Genomic DNA, 13,417 nt, shown 5'->3' with positions numbered 1-13,417 from the left:
GCTTCTTGTTGAGGGCAAGGTCCGGAGCTTTTAAACACGCAGAGGAACTGCACCTGTCTACGGATGAACTAGGTAACTTGGCATACGCACAGCAAGTAGGGGTAAGGAAACACCAGCCCAGTATTATCGGCGCAGCACGCACGGAGGGTGGGAACATCGTCACAGATGTCAAATCAGAAGAGGAGGTCTTCCGGGCGCTTTTTGAAAGGCCCTACTCTGCAGACCTTCGCTCCAAAGACAGAAACCAGCATCAAAGCATCACAGACTTTTGTGAAGGCTAGCCCACGCTGTGTCCTGAGGCGTGTGATATGCTCTGCACTGAGGCGACAAAAGATGAAGCTTGGCCAGCTTAAGAAAAATGAAAACTACCACGGCTGCAGGTCGAGACGGAATACTGACAAAATTTCATACAACTTTCTTCAACGTCCGAGGCGACGCACTTACTGACATGGTTAACGAGTTCATTGTTGATGGACAAAAGCCGAAGTCTTTCAGTGAGGGCCCTGTAATCTTGCAGCGCAATGAGGGCATGGATGCTGACTATCCACGATCGTGGAGGCCGATTATCCTCGGAATACAAACTTGTAGCCACGATCCTTGGCTTGAGGCTAAATCCTTTTTTGCGCGATATAGTGTCACCCACGCAAACGTGTGCAATGTCGGGTAGGTCGATTTTTTAAAGACTTACTCTGATAAGAGATTTGTTCTACTATGCCAACGCCAAAAACGTTAACGGCGCTTTCGTGTCGTTGGATCAAGCTAAGACCTTCGACAGGGTTGAACATGACTACCTATGCTGCGTACTTTGAATGTGTCGTTTGCCTGAGCAGTACATCCTCTGCATAAAGCTTCTATACGCCAACATGACCAGCCGACTCTTTATCAATGGCGTGGAGACAACAAGCTTTCCAGTAACAAGAGGTGTTCACAAGGGATGCCTAATCGCACCTGTGCTCTTTGTTCCTTCCATAGATCCTCTCCTTGAGAAAGTGGCAAAGTGCCCTAATATTCAGGGCTTTCCAATGACAGGTCTCGGGTCAGTTAGCATCACCACTTATGCGGATGACATATATGTACTCGTGCGAAACCAAGCCAGTTACCGCGCTTTCTTGGAGCTGTTCGAAGAATATGCTAGTTTATTGGGTGCTTTCCTGAATGCGGAGAAAAGCAAAGCCCTTCATTTCGGTGGCTTCCACGGCTCTTTGCTGAGTGGTGTTCAATACGTGGATGCCGTAAAAGTTCTCGGGGTATGCTTTCAAGACGCGGAGGTGGTCAGAAGAAATCAGGAGGACACCATACATGGAGCCACGCAGGCCTTCGCGTATGCCACTGACTTCAGTTTGTCACTTGACGCCAAAGTGACGGTGGTGAAAACCAAAGCATCCGCATATGCTTTTTATATCGGGCACATTGCACTCATACCCAAACCTTTTGCGAGCTGTCTTGCATCATTGGTTGGAGCCTTCCTACGAGACGGGAAGACAACGAAAGTTCAACAGAAGTTCCTCAAGCTCCCAAAAAGTTCTGGAAGACTCAGTCTGCCCGATGTCGCGACATTCACAAAGGCGCTTGCTGCTAAAACAGTTCCCAAGTTGTTTGAGGACAATAATTATCTTGGTCGTAGCTTATTGCTATATTGTACCGGATCTCTTGGAGCCGCATTCACGTCAGAAAGGTACCGGGGACCTCAAGCAGAACACCCACATGCATTTTATAAGGCAGCAGAGGACCTCAAGCGTTCGGTTGATAACGACGCCACCGAAGAATACTTTGCAAAGCTTCCACCCACACGCATTAGCGAAATGGTAAACAGTCGCTTGATTACTGGCGAGGAAAAACAGAAATGGAGGCCCAGCAAGTGGAAGAAATGACGAAAAACCACGTACCGGAAATAGTTAGAGAATTTGATTGGCTGCGGCAACGAGACGCGTTCCCCACTCGTTAGAGACTGTCAAAGTGGAGTGCCGTTCCCAGTGAGCACTGCCCCAACTGTGGGAAAAGAGAAGCAATCCGCCACATGATCTTTGAATGCGTAGCAGCCAAAGGCATGTTGCACGTCGTGCGTTGTCAATTCAGAGTGTCAATTCCTTCGGGCCGACAGCGCAGAAGGGCCTTATTTGAACAACTCGTACTGTACGTCACAATGTTCGTCTTGTGGCGTCGCCGCTGTATGGCTGAAGCACGCCGACGACCCCAACGAGCTGCATACCCAGCGTTACAGAAGATTAGAATGATCATGGTTTGGTACCTTATGGAATAGATAAAACTCAGGGTGAAGAAGCCTTCGTCAGAAGGTGGCATGCACGTTTTTTTTTTTTTTGGAGTTCGGATTGAGAATATTGAATTTCCTTTACTGCCGTTTTAGCTCAGAAAACGAAAAAAAAATTCTTCTTGTCACACGTAATATGTGAATATGTTCCAACTTTGTGCTTTTCGCGTTTCTTTTTTTTTCTTTTTTTCTTGACTAATTCGTGATCTGTGAGAATATTGAAGTGGTGTGCGTCACATCCTGTCTATGTTATTCTGATTGTACACGCCACTGAAGTGATTTTGTTACACCAGATAGCTGTACTCACCTGAAATGTTGTTACCAGTTTGCAATAAACTTCCCTGCCTCAAGCGCTGACCGGTGGTACTTTATCGTGCCGTAGTAAGATGGCCGCCGCAGCCGTGATTTTTTGCCATAGGCACGGCTTCACGCCTGGGCAATCATTTCCACTTCAGCAATTTTTTTCAATTCTCTTTGGTAATTATATAACTCTGCACGTCGTTTTACGACTTTTTTCTCCGTGCAGCAATGATGATGTGTTCACAGTTACTTGCAGGGCCTAAATTTGGAAGTGCTGTCACCAAGCGCCTGATCATTTGGCATTTCTTTTTGTGTGACCCATAGATTGATTACAAGCAACATGTATTTAAACGCTATTAACGGCACCAACAAAGATATTATCTGCATAGTTTCTTTTATGTTAATACCGACGGCTGCAGCATGCCACCACTCTGTATTAGAGGATTAGCACGTACTTCATGCTATTGTAGTATACTGCGACCACCTTGTCCTGCTTGATACGATTGTATTAATACTAAATTTTGACGTTCAACAGCTCACGCACTTGCACTTTGCTTCTACTATTCCAAGTGATTACTTTGGCATGGATCGGACAAAATATAAAGAAAGACCTCACGAGTAATAGCCTTATACATCATTTAGCGGTCAATAAATCTATGTTTACTTTATCGACATGGGTCTTGTAATATGCCAGATATGAATTATGAAGGGGTCTATGAACCTATAAATATATGTGTACTTCACTTTAGTCTGACCTTTAGCTCACGTAAGCGTGGTATCGTTATAGGTCATGGCAGTAGCCTAAAGAGGTTGTTAAGAACATTCTGGTGTTGGTGTTGGTGTTGGCGTCACTGGTTCTGAGCAAAAAATCAGCGAAAAAGTGAAATACTTGGAAATCAAGGAATAAAGGAAAACCCTGATTACAGTGGAAATAGAGCCCCGCACTTCTGCATGGCGAGCAGGTGTTCGACCACAAAACGATGGCCACGCTCACTATTAAAAACAAAAGTACTATTTTAATGTTATGTAGAGCAAGAAGTGCCAATAACACACGTAGTACTGGTTGGGAGAACCATAGAACAACACCAAGCACCAAAACATGTGAATCGCGAAACGAGGAAAGGTTGGTTCAAAAGACCATCGATTACAAAGCACCACCGCGGAATTGATTTATGAACTACTGCAAAAAACAGCATGTGCAGCTGCGAAGACGTGCTTGTAAGCTTACGAACTGGTCTCTCGCTAACTTGCAGAAAGAAAATTCTGTCGAAATGATACTTCGCAACTCAGCTTGCAGTAGGCATTCTAGGATAGTTTGAGAGGGCTAATTTACCGACGCACAAAGATTTCTTTTCTCGCGGCATCGCAGAGGTTGCCTCTGAGAAGCGAAGACGGCGTAGTGATTAGGGAGAGATGATAAGAGAGTCTCATTACGTTATTCTTTTCTCCTCTTTGAGGTGAAGCTCATGCGTCCTCAAAGAGTTTCGATCAATGCTGGAGAGACACGTGAGCTTAATTGTGCCGTTATCTGGAAGTCATAAAGGTGGAAAAGAAATAAAAAAACTGCGGTAGAATGGATGACTGTCTTTACCTCTTACTAAAGTTGGTACTACAGCTGCTTCCAATATGAAGCTTATTACAAATCGCCTAGAAACCTAGCACCTACAAGACGCATCCGAAACTTTTTGCGATAATCATTCGCTTCAGTTTATTAATTGAAACAAGCCTAATTTATTTTTAAAATATAATATGTACATGCTGTAGTGACAGACACTGAAAGCAGAGTCTCATTGTGCGGTAGTCAAACACTACGACCAGCCTCTGATTCCGTGGATGTTCTTGATGTAAAACCCCAATTTCCCCTGAAAACGGAAAAGAAAAGAAGCTTTAAGCAAGTACACTTGAAACTCTATCCAACGAAGTCATGGGGATGCTGGAATTATTGCGTTAAATTGGCAAGTTCGAGAAGTAAAGAAAGATTTTTTTTCTTTTTTTGTTAAAATGATGAAATAAAATATGTTGGTGCTGATATGGAGGCACTGCTACTCATTTTCTCTTAGCAGACAAGGTGTGTCATTAGATAAACAATTAGGGCATACAATGCGAGACTGTACAACACATGATGTAAAAGTACACAATAGCCAAACGCCTCATGACAGTTCAGATACCTCTAATAGATACATATGTACACAAGGTCAGTTCACACTGAGACAAATGGTTACCCATATGAAACAAACTAACTTTCGAAATCTAAAGTTGTTACTATAGCGTCACCAGAAAGTTACCGCAGCTTTATATTTTCCACTAATATACACCTTGGTGCTCAGGACTGAACATAATAATAAGGCTTTGGGGCCAAAAACAAACGAGTGGCGCCTTTAAGTCAAACACACACCCCTCCTTTTAATTGCATCTAACTCTTCTCGCGAAAATGTCGGCAACACCTTCTTTCGGCAATTTCGTGCCTCAACACGAATGTTCTCTGAGAGATCACCAAAAAAAATTTTTTGAAAGACAATTTCATGGTTCTGCGATGGCAAGTTTACCGCTATAGGTCAATATAAGTACAAACTATTCTATTGGTGTTTTAAAAACATTAACTTAACTGCACACTGCAATAGTGCAAACTGATATTGATATTCTACACCTGAACAAGAAGACATAGTTAAACCGAGTCATATCAACATACTTGGAAAATTAAATGTGCGCTTGAGACGTGCTTCGATTACTTTTCATACTGTGAAAATAAAATGCCTAAAATAAATTCACTCATATACCAAAACGCCCGTCTCGTTGACTGATGCAGCCTGCATTTCCTTGGGATGCTGAGTGAGCTTCCTTTTTTTGGCGTTTCTTCTACAATGACACCCCAATGACGCCTTTTACTTAATACCAGACGTGTTTGTTCACTTTTGTATGCATCTCTTATAAAGAACACTGCGTATATTTCAATTGAAGACTTTATTTACAACACATATGTAAGTAAAGAGACGCATAACATGCTGTACTCACATTTTCAATATGAATATGTCTCAAAAGATGGGTCGTCCAGTGATATTAGTGTTTCTCTGGAACTGAGAACAAAAACCTGTTATTAACTTCTTCACCTTGGTGCAAGATGGCAGCAATTAAGTTTGAACATCTGCGTTTATATTATCGCGTTAAAATGCGATGTAGTTATGCTGGTTCCGTAATTTTTCTCGAATTATGACTTTGATGCCTGACCTTATATACTAACTTGTTTTAATGTTGGTAGATTAAACACAATTAGGGTGTTGATGTGAAGATGATGCTATTACGTATTCAAAGTTCCGGAAGATCTACAAATATTTCTCATGGTAAATGTCATTAGGTTTTTGGAATTGAACTGGTGCAAGAATATGCAATGAATCCACAAAGTAAACGACAACTTTTACTTTGTTGAAATGAAAGCAGCACAGGCGGGAAAATTATGATAGCATAATAAAGCTGTCGCATACAGTGCTGCACGTGGAATCTTACAAGAAAACGAGAGTACGTCAAGAATAACGCTTTCAAGATGATTAAGTTTCTGCTGTACCACTGCGACGACCACATGACTCTACTAAACAAGCTGAAGAAAGTATTCGCTGTCTCTACCATAGACAAAACGTAGTTTTGACAGGTAAAAAGTAAAAAAAAAGTACACGCGTAGGGATCGTGGACTTCGTCTGTCTTGAACTTGTGCCTATAGTTGGTGAGACCACAGTTAGAACGTGAAGACTAAATTATTTGACGGTTGTATGCTTAACGCCTGAATAAAGTTCGCATTTATTATAATAATGCTAACAGTGCTTCTTTGTTATAGTAGGGTCTTCACTCTCAGCAAAACGTGAAGCTTTACTAGAGCTTTGACACCAATGGTAGTACACGTCTGCCAAAAAATCACTGTACTAAACAATTATACTAAGGCTTGCATTTTTATGGGTACCAATGCATGGCATAAATTATTTTCTTGAGAGACGTTGCTAAACCTGCAGCGTCACTACTGGGAGACGCAAGCGTTTCTTGTAGTGCCGCCTATAGCAATTCCGCACAGCCGAATTGTAAAGTTGCGAAAAAGTGTAATTCTAAAGGTGGCAGAATGGGGCTTAGACGTCACCTAGTTATTTTGCAAAATTTTAACGATTATCTTGTTTTCATGTACCACAGCATTGTATACTCCACTCGCCTGGCACATGAGTGAACTGCTAGAGATGTTTTGATTGAGACATTGTATCTTGTCACATGCCACAATTACATAATACCAACATTAGGCGAACAAATGGTGGCGTGTTTCAACCCAGCAAACTTAGGCTTCTAGAGCTCCATGTGGTAGAGACAGTGCATCATACTTAGAGAAAATGCAGTGTTGAAAGACAAGGAGTAAAGGAAGAACAAACCGTGTCTTGTATACAAGAACATACATCACTTTCGCAACATGATGAGGCCACCGTCGCAATAATCACACAGGTCAACTCCTCAGGGGCAAGTGCCAGTGATTAGCAGCTAACGCACGCACATTCGATCCACGCATTCAGAAAAACTTTGATGATCTTTCATGTATGTTTCACGTACACGCTTACAGAGACCTACGAGATGTCTACCTGCATTGTTATCTACTGCCCAGTTCTGTTCTGTAGACATTTCATCAAACTGATGCCAGCTTTTCTTATACATATAGTCAACTTCGAAGTACTTCATGTGTGCACCAGAAACAGAGACTCAACCGATGTTCAAGATCGAAAAAAGTTGCGTTACTCTATACATGTTGCAACAGCAATGTACAATGTTGTTACAGTTATTCTGCGTGAAAACGTGGGTTGATAATAGCAACATGGCTGTGCACTTACAAGAGTATTGTAAGAGTTACAATTACTGTAGAGACCTATATAAAAGTAATATTGTGATGTGTTCCATGAACAGATTAGAAAGAGAGTATCTCGAAGTTTTCAACATTTTGGGGATTGAAGGCAGCTGCCTTAGCTGCCTGCCAGTGGCAGTTGCAGATGAAAAAATGGCGCTTAAGACGTTATAGAGGCGTTACTGTTGCGATGGTAATAGCAGTTTTTTGTGTGGGCGTGCATAAACACACATGAATGTTCAGACAAACTTTGTTGAATGTTCATGCCGTTCTGCTGTGTCCGCCTTCTTTTTCTTTTCTTGGTGTTGTAACAGAAAAGATGCTTAAGCTTGGGGTACTGCTGGCGTGGCATGCTAAGGCAGCTAAGGCTGTGCGCCACTGAAAGCGGGTATATACAAGCAGCTCCTAACATAGTCTAGCCACGCATAATATAACGTAGCAAGGCGGTGTAAATAAGGTGTGAGGATGGATCGGGCTGATATGATGGTGAGTACGATGTAAAAATTGATGGGTGAAGGTACGGCATGACATGGCCTTGTATAGCACGGTTTAGTGTGCAAGAGACTCGAAAAGGCAAATGAGTGTGAGCAGGAGCAATCTGAAGATGAGGATAGAGGAAAAGGGAAGAATAGATAGTTACCCCTACATGGCTTCTGATAAAATTTTTTAACTAGGTAAGCGAAAAACACGTGAGGCCGAGTACAACTGACGCCTTGGTAAGGACTTGGCAAAGGAAGACGAAAAGAAGATGAGAGGGTGCACTGTAGCAAAACAATGTGCAGTAGAGCATTACTGGGGTGGGAAAGAGACGTAAGGGCGAGGGGGAGTCATGTGGTTGTTTCACAGAAAGATGAAAGAAGGTAATCACGAAATATAACGGAAAAGTAATGAATACGTAAAAAAGGATATGATGATGAAAGAACAACTCGATGTGCGTTTGCCAGGTGGTGGTGCCTGCTTCTCAGCTTCGTTGTTCGCTCCCATTGCACAGGTGTGTGCACAGGTTTTGAACAAGCTTTGATACTTTTACACTGCCTTTTGAATAAGCAAAACTTTGTTTCTGCTCTCGCTAGGGCCAGTGCTAAACAAGTACGTATACCGCGTACCCTTTGAGCATCGCAAGCTCATTTCCTTGGAGGTGGTTTTAGTTCATAATACAGCACGTACTTAAATCAGAAATATAGGGCATCGCAACGTTTCCAAGCCCTTCTTAGGAATAGAATCATTAAAAAAAAGCAAGACGACTCACACAAACAGCGACAACGCCATTGCGCAAGCATATCGTGCAGACGGCGTCGTTAAAGTAATTCGTCACACTTTATGAAGTTAAAGAAATTCACAGAGAGAAACAAAAATGCTATGCAATGCTTACCGAGGTTCACGCCGTCTTCTTAATACGACAACTGCGACCACTGCAGCTATGGCAACCACTCCTATCGAGACGAGGACACCAGTGACAATGGAGCCTGTGTTGGATGGTGCTGATAAAAAGAAAAGAGGAAGAAGAACAATTATTATTGCAGTCATAAAGTACTTAGTATTGTTACAGTGGACTCTGTTTTCGACCAAATTAAAACTAATTCATAAAACATACAACATTGCCATTGAGCCTTACACACAATAATATTCTGAGTATCTTGGTCATGCATCGAACATTGCCTAGAGTGTGACAACTTATAGTGCCCTTACCCAGAATATTATTCGATAAGCAATTAAAAACATGCTTTGTAACTAGGAGGGAAAAAAGTGTTAGAATGAACAGATTCAATAGTGCACTCTTTTTTCTATTTTTTATTGTTTTCTTTTTGCTTTTCTGTTTAAATTCTGCTTAGCGATACTATTTTTGTGTTTTCTGACACTAACTTACTGGTAGAAAAATGTTTGCGTACTTAAAAAAATAGCATGCAGATGGGTCATTGAAGGTGACTATAAGCTGAGCTATGGTGAGGTATAAGCAGTGAGGTTTCTTTCAAATGAGACTTTTTATCCTTTGCCAAAATCACAAGGAAGACGGGGATCAAATCGCGCTTTCACACGCAGCTCTATATATTTTCATTATGAAGCAAGCTTGTCTTTTGCTTCAGTCAGCACGCATGAAAATTGCAACTGCTGAAATGTTTCAATTTAAATAGTGCGACCTACTTTTCATATATTGACGCAAAAATGCGATAGAGCCACTGAAACCCAGTTGACCATTCATCACTATCACTCACGCACAAAATGTCTGCCCTTTGCGCGATTACGTCTGCTCTTCAATGAAATATAAACAAAATGGGGGGAACTCTAGCAAAAAAAAAACGAAAAAGGAAGATTCGTATTAGCCATCCCACCAGAGATTAGCTGGTGGTTTACATCGGAGGCCATGTACCATCGGTGCCAAGCCTGACGCAAGTGTGTAGCAGGGCAGTCTTCATTGTTTCTCTTCGTTTTTTTCTTACGTTCCTCATCGCATTCTTTCTTGGTCTTTTTTTTTCTGAAGTTTCATGTCTGTCATTTTCTATTTGCGGACATTCGTTGTCATTTTTTTCTGTTTTTTTCTTTCTTCTTCTCTCTTCCTATTTTTTTATTCATACCTCCTTTTTCTATTTTTTTACGAGCGCTTGCCTGTGTTAGGACAAGCGATGCCAACTTACGACAGTCAGGTCTCCCAAGGTGCTGTGCACTAAATGTCATAATCATCAAAGCGCTCGAAAAACAAGAAGAAAAAAAAGCTTCTTGCCACGAGCGCACACTCAAAAGAAGATTTACACAGGGTCTCACCTGCGTTATGGAAAACTATGACAGCGTACGACAGCCCTATGGTTCTCTGCTGCCAAGATCTAACGACGTTCTCGACCGCAGACCATTTCCTAGCGCCACTTCTGCAAGCCCTCAGAGCTCTGCGCGCCCGTTTAAACACGTTACTGGTGGGTGAAAGGAATGGTATTTATGAAATACAGTGAACAGTAACAATATGCGTTTCAAAAATGCAGATAAAAGCTCACTTCCGCAGTGACATTATCCAAGTTCAAATAGAAACGCAGTGGCATTGAGCACATGAAAATTAATTATTTTTCTTCTGCAGAGCCTGCGCAGCGAAAAACAAAAAAAGTATAATCCCGTAAAAGCATAGGACAGGATTTATTTATTATTATTTGTTTATTTGTGAAATACTGCAGGCCAAAAAGGCCCAAGCAGGAGGGGCAAAAACACAAACACAATATCAGTACATGAGTGACACAGCTTCACTAAAATACATCTGTGTAAGAGGAGAGCGAGTAGAAGAAAAACATCATAACAAAGAAAGCACGCGATCAGTATATGAGTAACACAGCTTGACTAAAACACATCTGTGTAGGAGAAGAGCGAGTAGAAGAGAAACATAAAAAAAAAATCAAGCAATATTGAGAGGCGGCGGGGGGGGGGGGGTCAAGATTCACAGAATTAAACATTGGGTTCATCAAGATCGAAGGTTTGGAGGAAATCAGAAGGCAAGTTATTCCATTCTGTTACAGTTCTCGGAAAAAAGGAAAACTTAAATAAATCTGTCCGCGCAAAATACGGAGTTAAGGATCGGACATGAGAATGACGAGTTTGCCTGGTTGAAACTGGGGTAACGTAATGTGATGGGTCTAGCCCAAGTTTATTGTTAATTAGCGAGTCCAAGAATTTTAGACAGAGAAGCTGGCGCCGCGATTGTAGCGTCTGGATTTCGTTATCTCGCATTAGTTCCGTAACTGATGTACCACGACCATACTTTGAGTAAATAAAACGCACTGCTCGTCTTTGAATCTTTTCGAGGGAATATATGTTAGACTTAGTATGCGGATCCCATACAATACAAGCGTATTCAAGCTTTGGACGTATTAAAGTGTTATAAGCTAATAGTTTCACTTGCGACGGGGCGTCTCTGAGTTTGTGCCTTAAAAGACACAGTTTACGGAAAGCCGATGACGAAACATCGGCAATGTGTGCATTCCAGGACAACTTATTCGTTATCGTTATACCTAGGTATTTGTATTGACTGACTTCTTTTAAGGGTTGGCTTTTGGAGGAATAGGAAAACTGAAGGGGATTTTTCTTGTTAGTAATTCGAAGGCAAACAGATTTATCGAAATTGAGCACCATGCCCCATTTGTTACACCACGAAAGAATATTGTTAAGGGCAGTGTCGAGAGCAACCTGGTCATCTGGCGATTGTACATCTGTGAAAATAATGCAGTCGTCTGCAAAAAGTCTTATTTTAACTGGATCAGTAATAGCATTAACAATATCATTGCAATAAATTATAAACAGCAGCGGACCTAGAACACTACCCTGCGGTACGCCGGAATCTACTGGGAGATGAGGTGATGTCTGTCCACAGACGTCGACATACTGTTTCCGGCCGTTCAGGTAAGCAGACACCCAGGATACTAGGTAGTTTGGAAGCCCTATAGTCTGCAATTTCTCGATGAGCTTGTTATGGGGAACACGGTCGAATGCTTTACTGAAATCTAAAAACAGTACATCGACCTGACCAGCTTTGTCTAAAATAGAAGCATTGTGATGAATAACTGAGACCAACTGGGTGACTGTGGAAAACCGTTTTCTAAATCCATGCTGAAAGGGAGATAAAATGTGGTTATCATCTAAGAAGCTGTTTATACGAGTGGCAATTATATGTTCTAGCATTTTGCAACATGCGGAAGTCATAGAAATGGGACGGTAGTTTGGTATGCACTCTGGGTCCCCCTTTTTCACAAAGGGCAGAACACGTGCCAATTTCCAATCGATGGGTAAAGTTGCTGAACTTATTGAGGGTCGGAAGATCACAACAATGTACTTGGCCAATATTTCGGCATATCGCCGGAGAAATGCATTGGGTATGTTGTCTGGTCCAGGGGTTGATTTAACTTTTAATCGCAGCAGTAAATTTAGGACACCATCGAAAGAAATGAGGTTAGGACCTGAATCAGAAGCGTCAATGCTAATTGAGACAGGCAGGGTAGAAGTTGAAAAAACACTATGAAAATAGTCGTTGAAATTTTTCGCGATAGTTTGGGGATCGTCAATTATAGTGCCGTTAAACTTGATTCGATTTACAGAGCTTTTACGGTCCCTAATAAAATACCAGAATTTTTTAGGGTCCTCTTTGATGAAGTTTTGCAACTTGACAGTAAAATAAAAATTCTTGGCACTTTTAATGATTTCATCAACGAAATGCAAAAAAAAACTAGTTGCACCACTCCCCAGTACGTTTCAGTTTGGATACACTGAATGCATGAAATTACCTGTGCTCGTCTGTAGGTGTTCCTTTGACGTACTTCGTATGAAAGACTCACATCGGGGCCCTTCGTAGCCATCGGGACAGTCGCAGACGGGATAACGTTGCTTTGGCGCCAAGCCACAGACACCATTATTGAGGCATAGATTGTGGGGACACACTGCGTGAAAGGGCAAAGTATACAAAGAATGACACCATATAACAACAGTGACAATAGAAAACAAATATCATCGTATCTGTGCTTGTGTGATAGTAGGTAAATAAAAGTAGCCACTGAAGTGCTATATATGCTGTTAATAAGGCAAATATATAACGCTGTTAATAATAACAATATTTTCTTTTGTTTCAAATGAAACAAAAACATCCTCGGCGTTTGAAGAATTAGCGAAAGCAGTCACTGAAAGAGATGAAAGAGCTTTCTTTCAAACGCCAAAGCAAAGCACAATATCCGCGGTGCCTGTCACGATGGTAATATATCTTCGCGCTAACTGCAGAGAATCCACGAGAGTGCTTGAAAAAGCTGTGCGAATTGAAAGATGCTGTGAAAGTTAATCAAATAGGTATATTTTACTGATGGGGTGGTTACAATGCCATACATTATGTATGATTAAGCAGGTGTCCACCTCCACTTCTGATATAGCTTGTTGTACGAGCACTCGCAAACAAAAGTTGTAAACCATTGCTGCTTATACACGAATGTCGTTCTCGCCGGCTACTGACGAGGCGTTTATTGTCGATAGTA

General features: G+C 41.7%; 1 protein-coding gene across 1 annotated transcript in view; it reads right to left on the bottom strand.

Moving 5' to 3' along the window:
• Positions 1-4,251: 4,251 nt before the first annotated feature.
• The window catches only part of LOC119169733 (MAM and LDL-receptor class A domain-containing protein 1-like), a 228,200-nt gene continuing 219,034 nt past the window's right edge, over positions 4,252-13,417 (bottom strand). Inside the window, exons 63-66 of the mRNA XM_075885553.1 lie at positions 12,683-12,835; positions 8,803-8,911; positions 5,582-5,643; positions 4,252-4,431 (exon numbers count right to left, since the gene is read on the bottom strand). Of these exons, the coding sequence (XP_075741668.1) occupies positions 5,586-5,643; positions 8,803-8,911; positions 12,683-12,835 (320 nt within the window). The 3' untranslated portion in view covers positions 4,252-4,431; positions 5,582-5,585. The remainder of the gene's footprint in view (positions 4,432-5,581; positions 5,644-8,802; positions 8,912-12,682; positions 12,836-13,417) is intronic.

This window comes from Rhipicephalus microplus, chromosome 2, assembly GCF_043290135.1.
Source record: "Rhipicephalus microplus isolate Deutch F79 chromosome 2, USDA_Rmic, whole genome shotgun sequence".
In the NCBI taxonomy this organism is placed as follows: Eukaryota; Metazoa; Arthropoda; class Arachnida; order Ixodida; family Ixodidae; genus Rhipicephalus; species Rhipicephalus microplus.
This window is presented reverse-complemented; position numbering and strand designations above follow the sequence as displayed.